The 27,245-nt window shown below is 38.6% G+C and overlaps 1 protein-coding gene across 4 annotated transcripts in view; it reads left to right on the top strand.

The window, feature by feature from the left end:
- The window catches only part of SLC10A7 (solute carrier family 10 member 7), a 134,958-nt gene that overhangs the window by 89,921 nt on the left and 17,792 nt on the right, over nt 1-27,245 (top strand). For 2 of the 4 annotated variants that reach the window (XM_015861160.2, XM_015861161.2), the window contains exons 6-9: nt 7,583-7,666; nt 17,881-18,046; nt 21,049-21,100; nt 22,594-22,667. In XM_015861160.2, coding sequence (XP_015716646.1) covers nt 7,583-7,666; nt 17,881-18,046; nt 21,049-21,100; nt 22,594-22,667 — 376 coding nt within the window. The remainder of the gene's footprint in view (nt 1-7,582; nt 7,667-17,880; nt 18,047-21,048; nt 21,101-22,593; nt 22,668-27,245) is intronic. The other 2 variants (XM_015861162.2, XM_015861163.2) reach the window with 2 other exon arrangements.

Genomic DNA, 27,245 nt, shown 5'->3' with positions numbered 1-27,245 from the left:
ATTAATCTGCGGTATAATCATCTTCACATTAACTCTTGTTACTAACAATTAATATATTCTCAGTAGTAGTGTTATAAATGGGCAGTGTCCCATAAACTATATATAATTGATTAAGGTTCATGTATATGGTGAGAAGAAGTGCTGAAACCAGCTGCTGTAAGATACCTCAGTTTCAAGTTAGTGTAGGTTTACACTTCACATTTCTTCTCAGCATTCTGCAGTGTTTCATTAATGATGATTAGGAGCCTGAATAACAAAGCACTCAGAAAGGATGCTGTACATCCTCCTCTTGTCAGCTCAGATCTTTAGCTGAAACCAGAGGTAACACAGAAATAAGCATTTTGGAGACGGACAGACAGATGAACAAACCCCCCTGAATAGCAAGAATGGTAATGCAGGATAAGTTTTACTTTTGGAAATAACTAATTCAATAAATGATGCTTGTGAATTGATGAAGGAATTCCTGAGGAATATAATCATTTGGATATGAACAGGAATGTCCATCTTCAGTTAGTATATGACTATGTTCTCTATGTTCTGTCTTTTCCTTTTGTGATTGTAATAATGTTCCCTCTTTGTATGTAAAGAGAATTTTGGAAGCACTGCACTCTGCAGCAGTTCAGCAATCATCAAACATACGTGTCCTTCGATGGTAACTTTAGACATGAAAAGAAGAAATATGTATGAAGGGATGTTTATTTTCATTCAGAGATTACATGTTTTTGATTCACCCAGAGGGTGAACAGATGGTGAGCCCTAATGCCTCACAAAGGTCCATGTTTATTGGATTTACCCTGGAATCAGAGTGAACATACATACTGTAGTGATGCAGTGACATTTATTTTCTGAGCATACCTAGTTCTTTCCAGTTGCTTTGGAGCAGGGTTCCCCTCTCCGTCCCGAGACATGGTTGAGCACATGGACTTGCAACTCTACCAAGTCTTATGATTTCATTGATTGTATTTGCTGTCAAAATATATAAAAATCTGCACATGTGTTGGAGCCAAATGTGATGCTGTGCGTTTTATGGCATGGTATCCCAGCTCTGCTGCTGTCTTAATGTCGCAGTTGCTATTGAGATTTGGTGCCTTGACAGCAGTGATCTCTTCAGCCGTTGGAAACACAGTCAGATAGCCATCAAAGTAACAGAAGTCAAGATGTGTGAATCTAGGAATCGTTGCTGAAAGGCCATTAAAGAAAATACTACAGATAAGTACATGTTCTAGATGTTTATGCATTTTACATTCTTCAGAAGTGTGCCTGCAGACCAGTTAGCATGGAATGTTAAAAAGCCAATGCAAAATTCATGTGTGTTTTCAAATATACATTTGGCAAAAGTCTCCATGTAACTGTCACACACCGCTCCCATGTCTGCTGTTTCACCAAAGGGGGTTACCATGACATTTGTGTCAAGCTACAATCCTCCTAAGGCTTTGTCATCTTGCTTTGTTAGTGGATTTGTACAGTGATGCTTTCTTTTTTGGTATCTAATCAAGTTTCTGGATTTTATAGTAGTTATTTTTATGGTGCATTGCATTGGTGAAGCCATAAGTACTAGAAATTCAGAAATAGTCAATGAAAGAAATTCTGTCCAAGTATTAGATTAAAAACAGAAATAAAATGGTGGATAATGGCATCAGTGAAACTGGTTGTTGATTGAAATATTGCAGTTTTTAAAATGTTCCCCTGTATCCACCATCCTTAAATTAAAACACGGTCTTGAAAGTTGTTGATAATTCTCAAGTTTTCACCAAGTGCTACAGTGTTTCAGATAAATCTGTTTATTAAAAGTAGCCGTCATCAAACCAAATCAAATCAAAACCAAAAAAAGCCAGTGAACCCAGGATTTCTACACACTACACTGTTTTTTTCCTCACACACTTGGTAAATGAGAATAGATGCCAGTCAAATGAATTGTTAAATATTCAAATATTTAATAGCTGGAAAGCCTTGGAAGCTGATAAGGAAGTTGTGGATAATGGATTTCACTGGTATGTGACAAAAGGCTGATTACAGCATGTGGGGAGAAGCAGCAGAGTACATTAGCTGTTAACAGATCAGGTCATTCATGTGAAAGATTTGAAGTGCATCATCGTTTCCACCTGGTTATTTACCTCACTATTTACTATCTCTTTAATCATTGACAAGACAAAATACTCTGATCTGATCCAAACCTGTTACGTTTAACAAGAACATTTTTATAACTGTTGTGAATCATGAGCACAAACACTTTATTTCTTTTTAAAATTTAGATTTTATTACTTCATTATATAAAATTGCACACAGATAACAGCCAGAGAATAATAGGGGGTCCTTCTCTTCTGCGTACGTATACAAATTGTTGTGAATTTGTCCAGGAAGAAGTTTCTTAACTGTGTGACGTTTTTGCAAAGGGCTTTTTTTCCTCTTTCTATTTGCTCATGGAATTTTACATGTATACAGTGCTAAGGGATGCATCCTGCTTCCGTACAGCAGACACTGAACATTCTTCATAATAGAATGGATAGAAGCTGGGAGGAAACAGTCCCAGGTCCCCCGGTCCTCTTCCTTTCCTTGCTGTGCAATTTCTCAAAGTGGAGCGTATTGAATGTAAAAATTTTTGCTCTTTCCACCATCCTTGAAATGCTAGAAACTGTCTCTCTGATAAGTAGAAGCCTTTTAATTTCAGATTTGTATTTGTGACAGGTTTTTTTACCCGTTTGTTGTCAGAGTTAACATACAGTTGAATGGTACATCTGTGAGATTTATCTTCCTGGCTCAAACTGGATGTACATCCTATCTGCTTTCCCAGACTTCATTCAACTAGACTAAACAAACCATACATTTCCATTGTTCCTCATCAAGTAGATCCATCGTTCTCCGGTGTTTTCTGCACAGCTCTGTTAAGGTGTTGACCATCTTACTCACCCTTAGGTGTCCTTGTTCACTTGATCTCATTTTGTTACACTAGTCCTGAAGATGATTGTCCTGTTTGTAAGTGGGAGAGCCCCAATACAGTTTGAGTATACTTGTGGTTATTTTTACGGCTCTATAAATGGCTTTGAAATTGACAACTGTACTTGGCTTGGTGTTTAATTTGTCATAGAGGAACCCAGCATAGAATTATTAATTATTACTGGTGATGTATTAGAGTATGATGACACAACCTGAGGAAACATGCCAATTAGAGGAGAACACTGGAAAAGCAAGGCCCCAAAGGACAGCTGCCTCTGAAGTGGACTCAATATGTGCAACACATGTGACACCAGATCATAATTTGGTATGACTGGTAGGAGGTGTGTGTCCTCTGAATCAGTGGCAGTTGTAGGCATGGGAACACCCACTGTGATACCTCCCCAGTCAGCCAGAAGGATGATTGGAGAGAACATCTGGCTCTCGTGGAGCATGCTAGGCCTGAAAGTGGAATTAATTGTCTTAGCGTTATGCAACCAAGGTTTTTGTTTGTTTGTTTTGCTTGTTTTGTTTTTACCACAACCAGTGAAGTACATCCTATCAATTAAGGATAAGCCAGTGTTTCTACCACAGTCTCATAAACAAATCCACTAAATAATTTGTTTTTTTAAAACAGACAGTCTCTTGAGAAGGAAGGTCTAGGACTGAATTAGTAAGAATGCTGCAGGTCGGGTTTGAAATGCTGCATGGTGACAGAATTGTTTGGAAAGATCTGCCTGGAAGTCTCTTATTGTAACAAATGTTTGCAGAAGGTGCAGCCCCTGCTCATGTGAGTTATCCTTCGGAAATCACAGAGATTGTTTGAGGGAAAAGTGCTTGTTCCTTTCTCTGAGAAGGAATTTCCAGGGTCTTTTTTTGTTTGTTTTTGTTTTAAGTATTCCCTCTATTCAAACAGTCCTCATTCACTAATAAACCTTTTGCTGACGTGCTGCTACGCAGCATGACAGTCGATTTACAAAACCAAACTTCTCTTTAAAAATGTTTTTGAAATAAACACAGAGAAGTACTTTTTATACTGTGCTGGCATGAGAATTTTTTGATCGCTTTTTGATGAAATGATTTGGTTTTTTACCATGAGAGATTGCAAGCAAATTCTTCTCTACAGAGCTATGAATCAGCAGCTTGAATCTGTGATGTTTCCACACCTGTTCCTATGGGGCTTCCATTTTTTTTTTTCCTTATGACGACAATTTAGACATGGATGTCATTATAAGAAGGAGGGCAGCCAAGTCAGATACTTTAACACAGTGTGGTTAAACACACTGTTTAATGCAGTGCAGATCTGTGTCTTCAAGGTTGGTTTTGTTTGTTTCATGATGGCAGAGTACAGAATTCAGCTTGATCCTATTAAAACATGAGTAAAATACAATTATTCATTCAGAAAGAATGTGTACATTTGTGGATGTATAGAAAGGTTTGATCAGAATCATTATAAGCATTTTGTTTCCTCTACTCCTGAAGTAACAAATTCCTAACTCGCTTGGGTTCAAAGATGGTCTGAGATATGAACTGATGAGTTTGTTTACTGATGAGATGTTGAGGCAGTTGAGCTCAAGTTCTGCATCCGTTACCTGCAGATCCCTATGCGTGTGTGATTCCTTGTGGTTAGCCTCTGTTTGCCTAAAGTCTGAGTAATGAAATCTTTTTCATCTGTGTGATTGAGAAGTTTCTGTCTTCTCTTTTCTTCAACTTTTATCTTATCGTCCATGTCTTTCTCTGGGCATAGATTTAAGGTTAAGATGATGCTGGAGTTTATAGACTTGCTGTCTAACAGATTTTCCTTGAAAACCAAGTGGCTCTCTGAAGTTACTGTCATAGTATGCAGAAAGGAATTGGAGTTCAGAAATCTGTTTGAGGAAAAGATAATGTTGATATTATGAGTGGAACAGGGAACTGTAATTACGGAACATTGCAGGAAAAGGGCACTGAGATGAGCAAATGCACTACTCCAAATTGCTGTGCTTGCCTGTAGTGTAGCAGAGTATCAGAACCTATAAAGGACCCACGAAGAAGGTAACGTCATTCAATTCTATGAAGGTTGAATTCTAATGAAGCTGGTGGAGACACAGAGTAATGTGATTTTAAACTGTTTGGCTGGAGCAGGATCAGAAATAGTGCCCAGGATTGTCCAGGATTGTCATTAGAAGCAGTGAAATACAACTGTTTCTTCAGGAGGAAAGTTGTTCTTACAAACCAGGTGTGCCTGAGGAACTCGCTTCCTCTGGGAGAAACAGGGGCCAATGAATCCTTTATTTGTTTTGACATCATGGAATGATTGGTGAATATTTGCATTATTTAAAATGTAGTCAGGGCATGACAGCTACCTGAAATATCTGTCATAGTCTTTTGCTTGTCCAGGTTACGGCAAGGTGAGCCCGAGCTGGTGGGCTGAAGTTGAGAAGGTGGTGAATCGCACCTTGACATAGAAGGTTGTTTCTTTGAATAATTGTGTTTCTCGTAGAAGAACTGATCTGTGGTGTGAATGATTTCCTTTAGCGTCCCACCTCCGTATCTCAGTATCTGCAATTCAATTTCTAGCTGTATAAAAAATAAACAACTAAATAAATCCCTGTATATATTAAGTGCTGATGAATCCACAACGGCTTGAAGATAATATATTTGAAGTAATTAAAAAGAAAAAAGAAAAAAAGGCAAGACAATAGAAGTTTGGCTAGTTGCCTTTTTCAGCAGCGGGTTATATTGTTAAACAGCTTTTCTTTCCTGACTATACACCCACTAAGCATAAAACTTTAAAACAGTCAGAGAAGTGCAATCTGTGTTTTTATAAAAATACACAAGAGCCACTGTCAAAGCATCACGGTTTCATGAAGCCGCGCAGAAGGGCCTGGCATGTGGACAGCTTAGATAGATTCTCTCCTCTGTGACTCAGGCAGATTTTAAAGTTTAAAAATCTTCACTTTCACTTCAGAAAGCTTCTTTGAATACACAGTAAGTAATGCTTTTAACTCCTCTGTGCATAGAAAAAAAAAAAAAAAAAAAGAAAGTCTACAGTTTGAAAAACTATGAACCTTTTAAAATTTCAGAAGCTCCTTACAAGAATTAAAACAAGGAAACGACCATAAGTGCTGTGTGATGGTGTTTTGAAGCTCTGCTCTCTGCAAGGGATCATGCAGAAAGCCCCCCATTTCCTTTGGGGATGTGATAACCATGCTTTCTAGATTTAGCTACTCATGTGGCTTATCTGAATCTTCCCCTGTAGGCACTCACTTCTCCCTCTTGCCTCCATGAGAGATTCAGACTGTAATCTTAGTGCTCTCACTTCCCACCCTACTTGCAGACCTAACATCTTGGTGACGATGTCATCTCCTGCTCCGCTCCAGCCGTCTGCTGTGCCCATGTTGTTAGAGTTGGAGATTATGGGGTTGCATACAAAGTGGGCAAGATACTCTAATTTATTAAGTGGCCAGACTGAATCTCACCTGATGTTGCCAGTTAAGTAAGACAGAGGAAACATATAGCTGTTACCCCTATGCTTTGTCTGAAGTTCTCTTACCTGAAGTACATTCAGAAAGGCGCATATGAAAGAAAGTGATGAAGTGTGTTTATAATAGACTTCATCTAATCCCTATGATTACCTTGTCTGTCATGCCTGTAGGTAGCTTTCAACGGTGGATATGTCAAAAGTGTAATGCAATCAGAATGTAGTTTATAAGAGTAATATATGTGAGAATGTTGTAGGAAATCAACATCATTTAGAAAAAAATCTGAATTCTGTCATCATTTTGACGTTTGTTAAAGTGATGTGCAAAATACAGAATAATGCCAGTCTGTGAAATCCGCTGTTTAATGTCATGTGCTCTGCTCCCGAAGCAGACAGTTGCCTGTGGAAGCTCTGACAATGCTATTTTCAGTTGTCTTATTACTTATTTCTTAATGTATAGTCTTTAAAAGAATGTTGATTTAAGTTGCTTGAAACTTTTAAGTGGCCTGGTATAAAATGAAAGAAAAAGGAGTTAATATTTTCCTAAGCATTCTGTAATTGCAGAAATTGCTTTAACTTTGTTTGGTTCACCTTTTATTCTTGCATCTTAAAGAAAAAAATACTTCTAGTATTTAAAATAGAGATCACCTATTTGAAGACAAAGCCCATCAGTGTCTACCTGCCATAGTGAAAGAAGAGCAGTATGCTTTCAGTTGATAACTCTTTGGTAATGTGATTGAAGTAAAGGCTAAATATCTTCACTATTATTTTTTTATCACTATTATTTTTATTCTTAAAACAGCCGCTATCTTTTTATTGCTTGATATGTGTATAATAGTAAGGTTTGCTGAGCTAACAGCTTAGTTAGAAAGATGTTCACTCCCTGTCTTTTTAGACTGTCATTGTACAAATGCTAACATGATTTACTTCACAGATGAATGTAGTAGGGTTTCCATAAAATGAATATTGATGGAACTATTCCTTTACGTTGCCACATAATCAACCAGCGGTTGTTTTACTTTTGTTACCGTGGAATACCAAATGCCTTATTAGGACTTAATAATTAAATATGCATGCACATGCTTCCAATTTTTATGCATATAATAAAAGTATATGAATGTGCAATAACTGTATATTTGCAGATGCTAAGAAAAAGTTGAATATTAACAGCATATTTTTATTTTGTAGCTTGGATCATCCTCCTCTGTGCCTTTTACATCTATATTCTCGCAGCTGTTTATGACTGTTGTAGTCCCCCTTATTATTGGACAGGTATGTCTTTTAAATATACATCCTCATTTCAAAAAATAAGATAAAGAGAGCTATCTTAAAGACAGACCAGCAACATGGTAAGCTACCACATAGGAAAGAGCCTCAGGATAGTGAAGTCTAATATCAGAAAAAGGATGCTACAGTACTCCCTGGAGCCACATTGATCTTTGTTGAGATTGAGCATCTGTCCCTCACTACCACAAACAAACGCTACTGCATATCGAGAAGGGACTTTGTGAGCATAAAGTGGGAAAAACGGCAGCCCAGCCTGTGAGAAATTGCAGCTCCATACAAATGAGCTTTGAGAACACTATATAGTCCTTTTGTCATTTGTTCTTTGCCGAGATGATGAAGGAAGTTCTCCTTGTGTAGTATCTGCCACTAACTAGAGAATTAAAAAATTCTCTGTCTTGGAAGATATGTAAGGGCTAAGCACTCACAAGTTAAGAAATAGTAAAATTAAGGCTGCTTGATCAGTTTTGTATACACTTTGCAATCATGCGGTTACAATTCTTATTCTTTTTCTATGTGACTCCTCCATCATTAATAACGCTGTATGAGAGGGATTCGTGGAATCAGCAGTTGTTCTTTATTTCGTCTTATACTCATGGTTCACACTGAAACATAAGGCCTTCTTTTTCACAGAGTATGATTGAAATACTTCACCAAATGCAAAAGATACTAATTGTAATGTAAAATTTTCTCTGACACTTGTCGCTGTGGTATCTGTTTTTCACAAGTATTCTTTTTTTCCTCCCACTTCACAATGTCCACTATTATTGCTTTGTTTTGTACACCAAAACACCTGGAGCCTAATTCTTTTACACTCATTAGCATTAGTTTTTCTCAGGCATAAATAATGCATTAAGGGAGTATTGGGGCGTTCCCCCCTCATTTCAGAGGAGAAATGTTTCTTTCTCTGGAATCCAGAGATTAACAAACAGGTTTCTTGAGTCCCGTAGTCCTGGGATGTCATGGAAGTTGAAGTTCTGGCCTTATTTGCAAATTCCAAGGAAATAAATAGTGTGGCAGCAGATCTAGAAATAAAGTAACTTACAGTGCTAGGTGGAGTAGCAGCAATACGTACTGTGGTGTGATCGGTCCGATGATGATCGCAGATTTGTACAAAATTTCAAGAGGGCTTTGATCTAACTTGGAAAGTTGTTAGAAGAAATTGCTAAGAGAGGTGAGTGGCTGTGGCTTCTTATTGACAACAAATAGCAAGGCTAATTAATGGAGACTGAGCAGTAAGCATACATAGTAAGTGCTCTGAATAAGTTTAAATGAGAAATGTGATGAGATTTAACTGACAACAGATGTGATTTAGGAGCTGAAGGGAAAGTCAGTAGAGAATCTTAAAGCTTGTGTAACTCAATCATGAATTTATGTAAGAGTTTGTTTTCCATGAATACATTTTAGTAAGAAACAGAAGGATCATTCTCTCCTTTAGAAATGTTTAAAGCAATGACTGGAAATGAATGACCAAAAGGAGTTGCTCTCATTTCCTCTAAGCATAAAGGCTTTATTTCTAGAGATACTGTACTGTCTATTCAGAGGTTATGGAAGAGATGAAATGCAAAGGATAGCTTCAGATCACAAATCCTAAGGATGGTTTGCATTCATTGTTGTGATCAGGTAGAAATGTGTCAAGGTAAACTGACCTACTTAGGGAGGAATAAAAGCCATTTTTTGAAGGCAGATGTTCAAACCTAACATGCAAGTAACTCAAGGAAAAACCGTAAGCAAGAAAAGCAGTGACATCAGGAGATGCGGTGATGCGCCTTATTGCACCTCAGCCAGAGGTACCTTGCATCATCTTTGAATTAAATGGGAAGCTATGCATTTCATTTGTGGACCACTACTGACTCATTACTGGACTGCTGCCCAACATGCGGCGCAGCAACGTAGCAGTGCTTTGTGAATCGCAGGCTGCTCACTCTGGGATTCCAGATGCATTAAGAGATAGTGGCCCACAATTCATGAATGACAGCCTCAGCAATTACTTCTAATTTATCATTTCATGCCTGCAATGTCAATTCCTTACCATGCACAGTCGGTGCAAGAACTCCTGTTAAGGTTCCCTAGTAGCAAAAAGCTTGATTGGAAAAAACTGAGGTTGGAAACCGCTTGCTTGGAGGGTTGCCGATCTTCTTAATTCAGCTGTGATTAACACAGGTTTTAAGTTTGATCCTCATCAGTGTAAAACAGAGGAGGCTGCTTAAAGGAAGCAATCTCCAAGGGGTTATATTCCTTTGAAAAAAACATTCTCACCTCTGGGAAAACCTTTTCTGCCTAGATGCTGGTTTCCTGAGCAGGCTGCAAAGCTTGCTGCCTCAGCAGCCTTTGGGAAAACGAGCAAAGCAGATGACATTTTTTGTTTTGTATTGTTTCTTGCTTTATGGCAGTGTATTGAGTTTGAGTTGATTGGTTGACTTGTTGGATTTGTTTTTAATGGTAGCTGATAGAAAGACTTTACAATAGCGTCATGGTACTTGTTTTCTATTCTCTCTTAAAGAATTTTCTAGTGTGTGCCTAGACTGCTGTTGATGGGAAGATGTAGTTTTTTAGTCATGGGCAAGGAAAGTCAAAGGGGCTTCTTGTATGTCCTCTGCTCAGGTGGTGGCTGCCAAATGTTAAAGAAATAGCTGGTAAAGGAGGGGGAAAGACATCCTGTTACCTGGAAGCCACTGAGTCTTACAGATAGCAGTTGCTGATGGATGACCTTCAATAAGGGCAATTACATCTGTTCTTTGTCACAGATGTTGTGGTTGTCTGCAGTGTCCTGCATCCTTCGTGTCTGTAGATGCATTTTGATAATAGATAATATTATATCATTCAAATGAATGTGAATACTATGATATTTTATTTGTATTTGCAAAGTTAACATTTCTCTGAGAAGAGGTCTTGGAGAGGTAGAATCTATGGTATTTTATAAAGATCTCATGTTCTATAAGCCTTGATGGTCTGTAGAGCGTAACAGCTTATTTGTTCATCACTCTTGTATACTTCTAAGGGGACCTCGAGATACTTATTACACAGAAAACATGGTAGCGGATGTGTTGTAGGAAATATTTTTGCATTTATTCTAGCATCTTGAAGTTCTGATTGCTTTTTTACTGGGCAGCAGAGTTCTATAAAGTCTGGTGAAGATTGCTGCTCCTAAGCCATTGTCATTGAGCTAAGCTAATTGTTTCTTTGTTTGTAGGCATTAGCAATGTCTAAATGTTAGAAATGTCTAAATAGTATCTTCCTGACCAGCTCTTGAGAATTTGGCTGAAGACTGTTGTTTCTGTACTTATTTTTTTCTTCTGAAGCAGCAGATAACAGGAATAGTGAAAGCCACTGCAATAATTCCTTTCCCATTTTGAAGACCTTCTCTATTCTCTGCACCTAAGTGCTTATGACAGACTTTTATTTTATGTTTTATATTAAAGAGCAATTTATGATTAAATGTTAATGAAATAGAATTTTCACTGTGCTTTCATTATATTCTACTAGTTTGAACATTTTTCAAAGCAGCACACCAAAACCCACTGTTTTCTATGAATAAATAATAAAAAGCTTGTCTGTACATTATCATTCATGCATTCTCTAGTTGCCCCATTGGTAATTTGTCTGCCGGTGTAAAGTGGGCACTTCATATTTAACAGACCTTAACTAAAGCAAAAATTAACGTTATCATTCTGGTGGTTCTTCTTCCCTAATCTATGAAATGAAGGCAGTTGAACAGAACCTGGTCTCACAACCCTGTGTTCTACAAGTAAAGGATTTTAAGTGCCTTCTGCATCATTGCCCAAAATGTTCCAGAGGAAACCCTATCAGCATTTTGGAGGTGTGTTTATAAACGCAATTTGAAAAGAGTGCTACATTACAGTACAAGTTGTGGATGAAACTGAAGCTAAAAGTCTTAGCGATGTATTTATTTTTAAAGAAAAAGAAACTGAAAGGGAAAGGTACGTGGCAGTTCCTAGTGAGCAGAAGGAACGGCTTGCCTTAATGTAATGTTCATTTATTGTGGGGAGGGAGTTGGGAATGATGCTCTAAGCAACTGCTATAAAAACGGAGTGATGTCAGATGCTTTCCTCCTTGTAACTTAAACCCACACAGAAGCAGTTCTACCTTTTCAGGCTCCAGAGTGCTGCAGGGAGCAAGAGTGCCATCCTGAGAGATGAGTGCTCCTATTCTAGAACCTTGTTGCAGAAAACTGAGACGTCAGATAAACAGCATTTGGACCACAGTTCACTCCCTCCTGATGCTTGACTCCACAGTAAACAAAATCTTGTCCCCACAGAAATACAGAATATGAAGAAAATATATTTACTGCTGTAACAGAGTCACTTGACGTTCTTTGCCACATTGCACCTGTTTGTAGCGTTTGAAAGCAACACTTGTAAATTGCTCCAGGATGTGAAAATTAATTTTCCAAACAGCCTCACATGGGCTTTATTGAGTTTGGTTTGAAGGCAGATCTGTGTCAGGAGGTATCTTCCAGGAGTGCGTAATGAATGAAGTACAGCAGCTTTTAGAGGAGTTCGGTAAACTGAGGAAAGGAAACTAGAGCGGAAAGGTGTCTGGGCCTTTATGGCAGCATCTAGGAGTGAGCAAGAATGGATGCTGTCCCTGTCAAATGATCAGGGCAAGGTCTGGTCCAGTGGTATGAGCTCCTCTCTGGAAATGTCAGTGCATCTGAATTGCAGTATGGACCTTGGTTGTGTGGAGGGTTATGGTGTTACATAGATCTGGGAAGGAAGTTGCATCTTATCTGTCATACATTAAAAACTGCAACCGATATAATCTCCCTTCCATCCTGTTATCTAATTCTTTCTAGTGGTTTTCTTAATTTGCTTTCTTTACTAATATATTTTTTTTAGTATATTCTTCCCTTTCATATTTTCCAGGCTTCACTGATATTGTTCCCGATATTCCATGCAGACTTCTTTCTTGGTTTGCTTTCACTGTATTGGAAGGGATATTGAGAAGTCATTGAACTGTTCCAAATATCTTTCTAGCCTGTCTAGTAGCTTTTCAAAAGAAAATTTTGCATTGCAAAGCTATAATAGTGAAAATAGTAGTCAAGAATTAGCTAGGAATCCTACCTTCAGGCACAAAGTAAATAACTGCTGCATTTAGGGATAACGGTAAATCCAGCCTTCTTTCACCTTGCTTCCTCGTGTGTTTGAACACATGGAAAAAGTAGCTTGTGTTTCTTTGTTGAAATGTTAAAGGCCAGGTTTTCTGTCTGGGTATTTTGAAGTCCGTAATAACAGCTAAAAAACAACAGGGAGCAAAAGAATGGTAAAAACGTAAATTCTCATTAAAGGTTACATCACTCCCAAAATTTGGGTAGATTTAGAAAAAAATCTACTTTGCATAACGATGCAAATACCAGGAGATATTCTTGTGGAAAGAGAAAAAGTGGCTTCACAACCATTTCCTCCTGTTCTTAACTTCAAGAGTTAAATTAAGTTTAAACTTGAGGTAATTTTTAAAAGGTGTAGTGTATTGCATATGTCAGAGATGGCTCCATTCCATGTACGCAAGGGGGAAAAAAGCTTCTTGTCCTATTTAGATCAATTAATAATGAACGTTAATGAATTACATTGTTTATTGCATATTTTATCTTGCATGTCCAGCACTATTGCAGGCAGGTGGAAACAGTCTAACTGTATTTTACTGATGGATTTCTCTGGGTATGTAGTTTGACTGTTATGAAAGTATAATAAGATAATTGTTTTTCTGAAATGCATCTCCTACTATTTTCATGTATGATCTTATAACAGATGAGCAGCATTTACCTGCTTTCCTGGAAGAGCAGGTCGTTTCTTTGCACAGGGCATGCTAAGTGAATTAAGAAGATAAACAGCCCATTTGCTTAGGAAGACTGTTGTGTCAACAAGTAGGTTACAGCAGGATGCTGAGCAGTCTGGAGGAAAAGTACATGGCATGTAACTATTCTGGTAGAAGTATAAATTTGAAATGGGCTCAATACTGTAAACTGATGTGTAATTACATTCGATTCTTGCTAAAAGTTACATTCTGGCCTAGAGGGAAGTTTGAGCCTGGAACTGTTTTTTGAAGTGAATTTGAGCTGATGCCTTTGTAGATAGCCAGGTCTGAGGCATCTGGCAGTAGTTACCTGATGGATGCATTTTAGTTTAGTTGCCATCTAACTTTTCTTCCTTTTTTTCAGCATCTCTCATCACACAGTTTAGTTATAAAATATCACCTTATACGAATTTTTACTTCTCTTCCTTGCTTTTCTCCACTAAGCCGGTTTGAACCTTGTTCTTTTATGTGCAACCTCTAGGTAAGCCATCAGGAATTCCCTGCACTTCGAGGCTGGCATTTGAATCTGCATGAAAATCCTTGCAGTTCTTTGTGCTTAATGGGATCTCAACCACAGGCCCAGAGGCCACAAGCATCTCCTTGTAGATGTAATTCGGCAGGGATAGGGGTTGCAAGGCCTTTGTGCCTTAAAAAATTGTACCTGGTTTCTCTGTGATGAGGTAGCATCCCGCAGTGTTTCCTCATGTAAAGTATGCTTTTAACTGCTTTTAAGTTTCAACTGATTCTTTTTACATCTCTGCCTTTTTTTTCTGCAACTGTAATAGTGTTGTTTCTAATTGTATTTTTTTTTAATGTTAGGAATTCCCTTTCACTGGGATCTGTGGAATTATTGCATCTAAAGAGCACTGTCCTTTTTGCTCTTTTTCATCAGTGTGCCAGTCCGTTGCATCTATTTTGGATGTCAGTCCTTCGTGTTTCTGCTCCAGGCAGCGAGTTCATCTGTTCACAGAAATATCAATTTGGATGTTTTTGCAACTGCGTGTCTCTCTGGTGCTCCTGCCCCCTCGTAGTGTTGTGTACTTCAAAATACCAGACTGGCCTTATTGACAAAGAAGCAGCACATCAGTACACTGCTTGAGTCTGGCATATTTGGTTCAGCACATAACACACAAAAGTCATTGTGTTAGCTCTCTGTATTTGCAAACAAATGAAGCTTTATGTCCCTCTTCAGGCTCTGATTTTTACCTAGTGGATTCTTTATTTAATCATTTTGGTCTGTGCTGCTTGTGGCTTTTCAACCTCTATTAGGCTTGCTGTCAGAGTCTGCCATCACCACAAAACCAGCAGGTTCCCTGCCTAATTCTGTACCTCTTGTATATGTTGACCCTATTGTATTTGTGGGATTTATCATTATTTCACTACAGAAATTGGCAAGCTTTGGGTCTTTGTTTTTGTTTTTTAAACATTGGAAAGTTATAACATTGGGTTAAGAATTAAAAGGCTCTAAAAGCATCCTAGACCTGAAACAACTCTGCAGGGCATGAATGAGTAACAAACAGATTGTATGTCAGTCAAAATGAATCAGCTGATGTGATCTTCCTTGTGAAAAATAGTATGAATACCTGTTGGGTTATTTTTTTCCTCATTGAAATTATTTAAGAATTTGGATTATTTGGAATCAGTGATCGTATGCTGAACTGACCTCTGAAATTAATAGTTTTGAACCTTGTGAGTAGATCAAGATTCTGTGTTACAGAGGAAATACTCATCTGTGGTTTTACAGTATATATGTCATGTGACACAAGAGTTGAGCTGATGAATTTCTAAAGCCACAGTTTAGCTCTATATGGTCTGATTACGTCTTCTGTTATTTCTCTTTTTCTGATTATGTTAAGTGCATTAGAAGGCTGTGCTGACATTTGTGCATGCTTATTCACAATAACTGCAGACTAAGTAGAGGTGGATATCTAAAGAAGGTATTAGCTGATTGAAGATTTCAGTTAAATACTTCTTTCAGCTTTAAAATCACATTACTTTTAGTATGAGCCTTGTAAAAGGGCCGTGAGTGAGTGGTCTTTCCTTTGTCAGTAGCTTTTCCTTTTCTCCAGTGTAGCCTCAATTTAGAAGATATTAGGGGGGATATTAGGGTGTATATATATATATCATGTATATAAGTCATGGCCTGAAGCAGTGATGGAACACCTGCTGTGAAGGCAGGGCCGACCCAGGGGAGCTCAGGTGCATGCAGTGTACCTGAGTGACCAGAAGGGATGGAACCAGGATTCACCCCTTCCCAGACCTCATGTAAGGGTTGGCAGTGGAGGTGAGGGCATTTTGGGAGATCCCTGTGTACCTGAGGCTTTCTGAAAGTAAGCAGTTTCTTTCTCCTGTTTCTGTGCCCACTGCAGTTGCATTTGAGCAAGTCGTGACTTGCTGCCATCTAGGACTTTACTGTTCTGTTGTCATTGCTGTACTTTTCATGGTGTTACAGGCTGTATCACTGAGCTGTGCTTTCTCTTTAACATCTGTCAAGTGTGGAATGTTAAAGTTCAATGTTTCAGATGGAGCACAGAACATTTCCTTTTACGGTTTCCTGTAAATCTGTTGTTGTTCAGCAGCAGGAAGCTTAGAAATACTGTCAGGTTGGCACTGGTCTTCAGCCTGCTTAGCTTTTTGTGAGTCCTGTGGAATGATGGAGCATCCTCAGTTGGAAGGAACCCACGTAGGTCAATGAGTCCAACTCCTGGATCCATAAGGAACCACTTAAGATTCAAACTGTGTTCTCCACAATTGACTCTGTCAGCTTGGGGCTGTGACCACTACCCTGGGGAGGCTTTTTTGGCACTGACTGCTCTGTGGTGAAGAATCTTTTCCTAATGCCCACCCTGACCCTCCCCTGCCACAGCTCCATGCATGCCGTTCCTTCAGGCCCTGTTGCTATCACCAGAGAGCTGAGCTCAGTGCTGCCCCTCCGTTCCCTGTTTGGAGCTGCAGTCTGCTCTTGGGCCTCCCTTCAACCTCCTCTACTCAGGGCTGAACAAACCAAGGGACCTCAGTCACTCCTCAAATGCCCTCTAACTCCACCTGTGGAGTTAATAGCAGATGATCTGCCATGTGGTTTATCAGGTCTGTTTCCTTTGGTTACTTGGGTAGCTACTTAAAGGACTTCCTTCTTGAGACATTTGCAAACAGACAGGGATAGCACTGAGGAGGCTGACAGCTATGAGGTCAATACGGTGGCTTTGGCAGTTGGTGTGTGAAAATGTCCTATGGTAGCATTGGTGATGAAATCTCAAATGCCTCTAAAATATTCTGTTTTATCTAACTGATATGGTGGTATTTATTAATGGTATTATTGCAGGAAGGTAATGAAACTCCTTTAGAGTATTCTTGTATAATTGTTTCGGGGTTTTATGCTACTATTTCTGAGAGAATAAGGTAACAGAGAATATCAAGAGCCTCAGGAAAAGTTAAACAAGATCATGTGACCACTTAAAAATTAACACAAATCACAGCTGTGTGAGAAAAGCTTTAAAAAGTTTTTTCAAACTGTATAAAACGAAGAGAAAAAATAAAAGCAACTCCCCAGTCAAGGCTGAAATAGATTTATTGTATCTGGTGATGCATTGTTCTGTAGTAGTTGGTGTAATTTGAAAGTAGAATTTTCTTTAAAATTTATAGATGTTTGTGAAAGAGGGGAAAAAAAATACCTTAAGAAACAACTTCAGATTCAATTTCCTGAAAGTGCAAAAGTTAGGCAAAATACAGCAGGTTTGCTTGTTTTCATGTGTTAATTCTGGTATTCTGAAAGCGTGCAAATGGCATTTGTCTTTGGATTTACAAAAACTCTGGATATTCAGAGTTTGAATTATTTAAACTCCCACAACACATGCACTTTTGCTTTTCAAGCTTGAGTTATAATTTAATTAAAAACTTCTGGTGCATCGCTGGCTATTTAAATATTAAAATGTTCCATGGATCACTTTCGATTATCTACCGTCCTGAAATTCCTGAAGATGTCAGATTTTTAAGATTCCCAAAGTTGCACTTGGAATTGTCTGTTGATGCAAAGGGGACTGTGATAATTACATACATCCATTAGTATCAGCAGAGGAGATAAACTTTGGGGAGGCTTAATGGGCATGTCTCAGTGACAGCTAGCAAAGAACATTTGGCATGATTAAGGATGGATTTGAATGTACTTGAAAATATACTCTCATTATGGACGCCCAGTGGAAGTTGCACTACAAATGTTAAATTCCCCAGAAGAAGAGTTGTGTGGCAGGGAAGCTTTGAAATCCACTGTGGCCGTCATCCAAATTACTCTCTTCTCTTTGTGTCTTTCTGCTGTCAGATTCACTTTGTGATGCCCAAGTTGGCTCCCTGCATCTTTGAAAAGAGGCAACCTGTTGATTTCTGTTTTTCAGATTGTCCGAAGATACATCAAGGACTGGCTTGAAAGGAGGAAGCCTCCATTTGGCACTATCAGCAGCTGTGTGCTCCTGATGATCATCTATACTACATTCTGTGACACTTTTGCCAATCCAAATATTGACCTTGATAAGTTTAGCTTGATTATAATAGTGTTTATAAGTAAGTATTATCTTAAAATATGTAATTCATCAGCAATTCTTGTGTGCAGTGAACTTACACATAGTGGAAGGAGTGGGGCTGAGGGAAAACTGGCATGGGTTTAGAGCTTGGACTTTCAGTGTGTCCAGTAAACTAAATAGATTACTTGACTTCTCAAGCATTGGGTGCTTTTAGGAGATTGAGTAAGCATTTTGAGAGGTGAACCCTGCTATTTAGGTGTCCCTGAGATTGCTTGGTGATCCTTCCTTTCTAAAGGGGTGTGATTTCACTTTCCAAGCATTCATGACTATTCAGATTTTGGTTGCTTCGTTATTAAACAGCCATGTTTGCATAGAAATATTCCAAACAAAAGGGAAACATTTGCATTTGAGCTGTTACTCAGAAATATTGTTATAACTTTTAAATAGTTCCTTACTTTTGTACAAACCTAAAGACTAGTTAGAAGTTTGAAGGTGTTAATACATTCCTCTGGATGAACGCATTTGGTACAGAGTTTGTTTTAGAAGCACTCTATTCATTCAGCCTTAAGTAATGCACACATGAGAATAGACTGCTGGTATCTTTGCCATCAGTTAAAAATACACTTGCAGATCACTACCTCCCAGGGAAGGGCAGTGGTATACAGGCACTGTCTCTTCTCCCAGTAGATAATTCCTGTCTCATTTCAGACTGTGCAGAGGCAGTTTCAGTTTGCTTAGAAGCAAAGTAACTGCAGAATATCATAGTATAAATCACATCTGAAATTCCCTAAAATGGTTAAATGTTAACAAATCAGTGCATTACCTTCCTCAAATGTGTGTATGCACACATTTCTGTATAATTAAAATTATGTATCCTATAGAAATTCACCTGTCACTGAAGTTACTGGGAAATTTGTCCTGTCTTTTGTGGGTCAGTTTTGATTTTGTCTTATGTGTTGTAATTGTGGGGTTGTGAAACAGTACGTGTGTGTAAAATATCACATGAAATTGTAGTCGGTACTGTGTAAATGCTTTATTCTGGAACCAATGGAGGAAGCCATTCTAATGAGCTTCTCCAGAATGGAGTAAATAATTATTTGCACGGGCACCTGAGAAGGGCCACAAGCTTAAATAAGAGCAGAGTTGTCAGGGGAAAAAAAGTATATAAAAATGTCCATCTCTGCCTTAACATACAGAGAAACTGGGAATTAAGTAATTTAGTTACTGTGCTGACAACTTTGAAAGAAGTTGCTTTTCAGATAAGAAGGCATGTTCTTTCTTGATCAGTTGTTGTGAAGTGGTTGCTTCCATTGCCTTTCTTACAATTTCTTTTTGCACAGAGTGCTTGGCATTTGTGCTGTGTGTCATTACGTACACGACCTGTAGCGCAATGCGTTAAAAGTTGTCATATATACTTTTAATTTCCAGTGTGTGTAATTGGAGTTTCTTCGTACAAATATTAACATAAGACTTGAAACTGCTGAGAAGATGCTAGATGTCTGGCTTTTTTTTTTCTTTTTTTTTTTTTTTCTCTAAAGTATTCATAAAACTGAGCAATAAGGAATTGTGGAAAATGAATATATGTATGTTGTATACCAGACAAAAGTTTTTTATCTTCTTCGGGTTTGTTGGCTGGATGTCTGTGTTGTGTTATGCCACAGTGGGAAAATTAGCACAAAGATTTTGGGATGAAACCACATTTGTTATTCTGCTGATTAATGTTTCCATGTAGTTTTTATGTTAAAATTCTAGCCACAGCAAAACATGCACAAGGGATAATTGGTAGCAGCGCTTGCATGTTGCTTTACAGGATTATGTGTAATAAGGGATTTTTTCCTGTGCATATTAAATTAATGTACTTAGTTGCAGAAAAACTGTAGTTCAGGAACAATGGACTGATTCTGAAGTTCATGAAGGAAGTATTAAGTGCATGCTGAGGTGACATTTATATATTCTAGGAAATGTATGTAAGAGAATGGAAAATGTCACTGATAATAGCTAATATCCCTGCCACGTTGCCCAGTTATAAACTCAGGTCACAATCAGATGCATTGTCTTGGCTTGCAGTGCCCTCAGGCACATTAGCCTTATTGCACTCACAAGTTTTGCAAGGAAAAGGGAGAGAACTCACCCTAGATTCTGCTGAAAGTAAAAGCCCTCTCTCCATAGCACACATAGGCCCCGGAAAGGTCTGCGTAGGTCATAGGGCTTCTCCTGCAGCTCTGCAGGGAGTTCCTGCCCTCCGGCACAGAGCTGGTCTCTGGAGCCCCAGCAGCTACTCATGGCACAGCTGGGGAGTCGCCTGCTTCCCTGAGCTCATTCCCAGCATCACCACAGATCGAGTGTGGGCTCTGCATGGCCCAGAACCCCTGCAGGTATCGTGTGAGCTGGCAGAGAGGAGATCTCCCCTCAGTATGTGCAAGACACAGCCGCACTGTGAATGTTGAATGAACAGCTGCTTTGTCTAATGTACACTGCCCAGTTCAGGAATTAGCCTTTGTCTCATAGGGAATTAAATGCATATAATTATCTTCTGTTAATTATTATCATTCATCAGGAAAGTAATATATCCAGTGTGTGAGAATATTTTATTGCAATCGTTCTTACGCATTGTACTCCCGTTAAATAGAAGAGGACTTCATTTAAATACTTAGCAGCCAGAGCACATCCAAGAAATGTTATGTTGTTTACCCAATAAGCAAAACTAGTAAAAACAGATGAGCAGCACACAACAGTGAGCTTCTGTCATTCACTGTTTCAACAAATACTTGATTCAGAAGTTACCGCAGGAAGAACCTGTGTAGCCAGAATACTAGTGCTGGCTTTCTCAGATATGATGGTGCGTGTTGCTCTTCCAGACACGATTGTCCTAATCAACAGCTTTAAGGGTTGTCTGTCATTGGGTTTCTCTGGATTGACTTGGTCCAGCCTGGCTTCTGATCTCTTGTGTAGGTACAAAAGGCAGGTGCACAGCACTGATGGGGATTTAAGGGACATTTACTGCTGCAATGTAAGTCTAATTTTAACTTGTTTCTCTTTCAGTATTTTCTGTTCAGATGAGCTTCATGTTTTTGACTTTCCTCTTCTCTACAAGGTAATCGAGTGTCCTGAAACAGAGCACTTGAATATTTGTGTGTGATACTCTTGTTTTGGGTGATACAAAATTGTATAATGTATACAGTGGGTTTCTGAATAGGGGTGACCTCATTTTGGTGTCTCATATTGCCCTTACTGCATTTTCTCTGTTAGGATTTTGTAAGCTAAGAGAACAGGGTCTGAATTCTGTCCTTTCTCGTGTGTTAATTACAGAGTTGTTAAATCTCAATCAATCACTGCTATATCTCATCCACTGAAAAAAAATGGATTTGCACAGATGTCACTGAAGGTATAATTTGCCCTGCAGACATGCTGATGACATATGAGAGAGAGAACTCAGTTTGACTTTTTACATCTCAAGACACATTTGCTGGGCTGGCAGTCCCATCTTCTTTGTACTTGTCAAATGTGTTACATTTATATGGTGATTCTTAGCAGACAGTTGTCCTGAACTAACGTTTGGTAGAGATATATTTCTTTTCTTTTTAAATATCGACTAGGAAGAAAAGTTGTACATTCAATTCTTGAAAAATAGAACAGTCGGGATGGTGTTATCGAGAGGCTTAATGATACAAAGGCAACACTTGAGCTAGTTAGAATGTCCACCATTGTCCTATGATTGGTGCTTTCTGGAGTGTTTTCCTTAGCAGCACTCTGCTGAATGCGAAGGGCCATAATAAACAGACATATGCTTTATATAAATTATACAACATCTGTAAGAGAGAATCATAATGAAAGGTGCCATGTCTTACAGATACTCAGACGTTTTTTATAGTGCCACAAGAAAATATTTTGGTGACAAGGTCATACTCTGACCTTGCGAGGAAATACTGAATAACTTTTGAATGACTGAATCTGAGCTGGGGCAAAAATCTGTCCCAGCTGTAAAATCTAAAACGTTTTAAGTTGTAACCAGCATGAACACTATGATAAATATTTAGAATCTCAGACAAGGATTCCAAATTTGGACCGAAGGCTGTGATCCAGTCATATACTTCTGCATGTCATTTTTTTTTCCTACCCTTCCTGACATTTTTCTCTGAAGTGCAAGAAAACTGCATATTCTAAGCAATGCTTGTAGTGTGCAATCAATGAACTACCTAAATTGAGTGTTTTATTGTCATTACTAGGAAAAGAGATCCTTGGTAATACTCTTTTTTCCACAGAGGTGAGCTGGCCACTGCTGTGGTATAGTATGTTTGCAGAAGTAGCCCCTGCTGGAATGAAGTTGTGTCCTATATACTGTGTGTTTAGAACTCTTCCCCTTCACAAGAGAGTATATATTCATGAGAGAGTTTACCACAACTGAGAAACAAGACTGCTTAAAAATAAATAAACGCTACCATTCATTTGTGAATTATTTCTGTCACTAGTACTGATCAAAGGGATGCGAATATGCATGTGGATCCTCAAAGTAATGTATTTGATCAGTGATGTTATAAGGGATTTTTTTCCTAATGGAGGTTATTAAAACTTTTTTTTTTTCCCTAGGAATAACTCTGGTTTCACACCAGCGGACACAGTGGCCATCATTTTCTGCTCCACACACAAATCTCTCACCCTGGGTAAGTCGGAAGATAAGCTTCTAAGCAGAACAGCAGTAGTAGTATTTGTACCTTGCTTTCTTGAAAGAAAAAAAAAAAAAAGTTGTTGATTGCTGGCTTTTCTGCTTAAAGATTTTGATTTTAGTGTGAGAAGTAATACTGTCTGTACATTATTAATAGCAGGATAATATTTCTGCACAGATAAGATAGGTGCTTATTATGGGGCAGGAAACAGAGTTTTCTGAGATTTCAGTGGTTGTACAGTAGCACCTTCTCACTTCCAGAAAGCTGGACTTTTCTTGTACTGCTGTTCTGTTGCCAGTATTGATAACATTTCAACTTTGTTACAGAAAACATTCTAAGGCCTGTCTTCCCAGTCTCACAGTAGAGATCGTATGCTTCAAAACTAGGATGCATAAGTGAAAAATCAAAGCATGGAATGCATTCAGAAATCACAAGTAGATGGTAGTGTCTTTTGTTTAACATGAGCAAAACATAGGGATCTAAGTCTGCAGATTTATTTTGTGTGTGTGTGTGGCATTATTTTATTAATTAGAATTAATTTATCAAAAGTCTATTGAGATGTTTGTCATTTAAAATCCTTCAGTGTGATGGTAAGATGTTCTGGTGTAAATTACAACATACTGCTACATAAGAATCCCATTTAGAGCTACCTGGTACTGCTTTGTCCATTACATTCAGTCTTTTCAGGTCAGTTTGATGTGGCAACAGTAATCTCTGGATTCTTTGCTTCAGCCAGACTTGAGCTGTGGAGTTGTTAACAAGGGTCCCTGGCAGACTGTGGGAGGTGAATGAGTTCCTAGAAGAAAAGAGAAAGGCAAAAATAATGCCTGCTTTCAAAATGGAAATGTAGAGGGGCTGGGGACTTACAGATCCTCGGGTCAAACTTTGTAGTAAATTACTGAAATGTTTAAACAATTCTAACAGTGTAGGAGGAAATTAGAAAATGAGCGGCAGTCCCATAGATGTGTCAAGTGCATGCTAGATCTAACTAAATTTCCTTTCATACATGGTCCTATCAATTGCAGAGAGGTAGAAAAAGTATTGTAGGTTGAGAACGTTATGGCTTCTGACACTATGGCATCATCTTTGGGGTTCAAAAATGATGTGAACAACTGTAAGGAGATCGGAGGAGCATACCAGAAATGACGCTTCAGGAAGGTTGAAATAACCAGAATTCTTCAGAGATGCGACAGAAATAAAGTAGTGATCTCGAAGTGCATAAATGGTTGACACTAAGTAGGAAAAAGAAGTGCCTCATTCACAGTGGACTTTGAAAAGGAAAAAAACTTTGTTACAAGGAAGATTTAAGGTAACAGTCAGGGGAACCACTCTAATGTAAAAACACTTTAGCCGTGGGATATATTGCCTATTGGTGTCTTGGATTTTCTTATCATTGTAGGCAAGCCTCAGCTGGGGATTCGGTAAACTGGAGCTGATTCTGAGTTGAAGCTGAAGATAAATGACATTTGAGGTTCTTTCCAACCAAATGTTCTGTAAAACTGAAGCTTAAGCTAGCAAATGAAGTTGTAATTGGGAGGATTGTTACAATTGTATTTAGAGAAAGCAACCCCACACCGAAATCATAATGCCATGCTGTACTTGCTGCATAGATGCATAGGAACTTAGGACACAACTGTGATATTACACAGGAGAAGTTGGTTGAATTTGATAGCACAAACATGTAATTCCCTCCTTTTCTTCCTGTTGAAATCAGTTTTATATGCATTCTGTTGATTCTGCTGCCCCTTGCCATGGCTCTAAGAATAAATGCAAATTGTTTTGTTAGTATTTAAGTGCTGAATTGAGCGTGGGCCCTGGCAGCCTCTGGGAACCCATCTCTGATAAGGCCAAAGGCCCCATCACTCTCCTGTCTACTTTTGCAGTGTTCACATGACGTAGGCCTGCATACTGTGCAGCAATTTCAAGCTGGCTGGCTTTGAGACCATTGGTATTTTACTTTCTTACTATTGCCAGGTCCTGATAAGACAGAGCTGCTTAAATATGCATTTCTGTGTGAATAGAAAGGTTTTGTAAAGCCGTAATAAGATGAGGTATGGTTCTGTGCTAATGCTGTAAACTAGATTTGTTAACCAGAGCAACTTGCATTTATTCCTTCACTGAAGGTGACAGCAGACAGGATATAATTTGTTCTTGAGGATCAGCAGTTTCTGAGTGACAGTAAAATCTATCTGCAGCAGAGTCCAGCCTGATCTTAGCAGAAACAAGAACAGACGTAGCTGTTTTGCCCTTTATTCTTTTGTTGTTCTGTCACATTCTCAGTGTCCAGAGGTGTTTGTTATAGACCATTCAATGAGAAACCTTCTGTTCTCCTGTAGCAGGAAGAGTCTTTCCCTCACCCTTTCATTACAGTGCCTGAAAGTATAACTACGTCTCAGGGTCTGATTTCACATCCATTGTGCAACTCTGCTTTGTTTGCCTTCAAGATTCCAGTGGTAGCGTATAAATGACCCCCCAGCACTTGTTCTTTTGCTTTGAAAATGATTTCTCTCAGCTTGGCAGGTGTAGTTCCAGATAGGTACGTCTGGTCCCTTCCCCGGGGAGTTTCCACTGGTACCAACAAAAGTGGGAGAAGAGCTGACAGCTTTAACGCTTTAGAAGTGGTAATGGGAAAGGCATGAGAAGACTTTTATAAAAGTCACTTTCTCCCACACCATATTATGAAACCAACTAATTCCCATGCAGTGCATGCTCATGAGGCCAACTGCCACTTCCACTGTTGAATCCATGAATAAGTGCTTGCTTTGCACAGAGATGAGTGCTGCTCCCATATGCTGGGTTTTATTTTGTAGACAGAACAGTTGACACACTTTTTGTCTCAAGGATCAGAGTGCAGGGCATGTTTGTGTAAGGACAAATTACGCGGAGTAGGTGCCTTTGTGTTTCTTAGTTAGAAGAAATTTCTGAATAGAGGTGGGTGCTTTGGCAGTTGTTTGTTTGTTTTTTAATGTAGTGCATCACATGCGGAGAAGAAAGATTTCATGTAATGAGTGAAACAAGATATAAACTTAAAAGCAGTGAGGATAAACGGAGTACTCACAATGCCCTCTGGCACATTCACCCGCACTTTGTTCTCTTTCTCTCCTTCTTCCTGCTCACATGTATGCACAGTACATGTGAGCACACACATACGCAGACATTTGATGCATGGCTTTTATTAGTGCATTTGCCATTGATTGATTAGTACTTAGTATTAGTACTTCTTCTATTGATTGATTGCAGATGAAGTGACTATTTGACCTTTAATTATGAGCCTTGCTATTGAAAATGACATTGAGCTATGGCTTCACATAATCCATCTGGAGAGCCCGACATAATGCCATTCCCTGGAGTTCATTCAGTAAGAAGAGAAGAGGCCTCAAGGAAGTGAAAAGCTATCAGTGAGGCTCATCTAAAAAATACTGCAGTTGTTGCTTGGACTTGCACAAAAGTTGCAACTGAGCACAGAACATTGTTTTTTGCACAATTAAATGCTAGACAGAAGTTTCCACTCCAAAATTAAGAACTAGAATTGTCAATAAATATTTCTATTTAATACTTCCATTTACCCTGTAAAATTATTTTATGAAGAGAAAATGTAATACTGCTATACTTTCAGGTGACCACAGGTGTAAATGTCAGTGTGTTACATGTGATGAACAATAGATTGGTTTTGTTTTGTGTTGTTTTTTCTTTTTAATAGCCCTTATAATGAAATTAGGGTATTGGTTGTGATGCACAGAGCGTTTTCCCCTCATCTGTATTTTACAATGTACCAGTTCTTTTGTCATGGAATTCTTAAAGTAACACAGCCAAAGTTTCTAGAGTAAATACTTCCAGGAAATAATAGAATTAATTTTGGAAATAAAAGGTAAAGCCCTGACTTTCCTGTGTAGGGTTTTAATTTCAATCTGATTTGTTTTTGAAATACTCATTTTATTTCTGCATTCAGCATTGATAGTCTATCCCTGAACAGCCCTCAATAGCACTGCGTAGTGCACAAGTTGATTCACAGACAGTTCAATTGTCTATAAGCAGCACCAGCCAATTACTAACAGCTTGAAATTCAACAAAGGCATTCTGTAATGGAAAAGTGAGATGATAAAAATCAGATGCATTGCTTTACGTGAATGTTCAAACTGAACTCTGTGATATTCTTTAAATAGAGTGGCTTTTCTCTGCTCCTGGCTGAGAATTGTCCTCTATTCATGCAGGGTACTAGCTGTGACCAGCTTAAAATATATGAAAAATTCCAGAAAGATCTATAGAATATTCCTAATTAATGGTGTACTATGGTGGAAAGAGCGAGTGCCTTGTGGAGGCTGTGTCTGGGCCAATATGTACCCCTCACTTTTGCCAAAGAGTTAGAAATAGGAGGGCCATGTTGATCCCAAACCTATTCCTGAGATCTCAAGGAATTTGGTGGTTGCTGGAACCTTCCACAGTTATTGATACTGTGACTCTTTGGGCTGAACTGAAAAGTTGTTCTCATCTCTGAGAATTTATGTTATCAGAACGGTATAAATGTTTTCTACTGGCACACACTGCCTAATCTACCCAAGGTGGAACGTCACTTTG

This window comes from Coturnix japonica, chromosome 4 (genome assembly GCF_001577835.2).
Source record: "Coturnix japonica isolate 7356 chromosome 4, Coturnix japonica 2.1, whole genome shotgun sequence".
Taxonomy (NCBI): Eukaryota; Metazoa; Chordata; class Aves; order Galliformes; family Phasianidae; genus Coturnix; species Coturnix japonica.
This window is presented reverse-complemented; position numbering and strand designations above follow the sequence as displayed.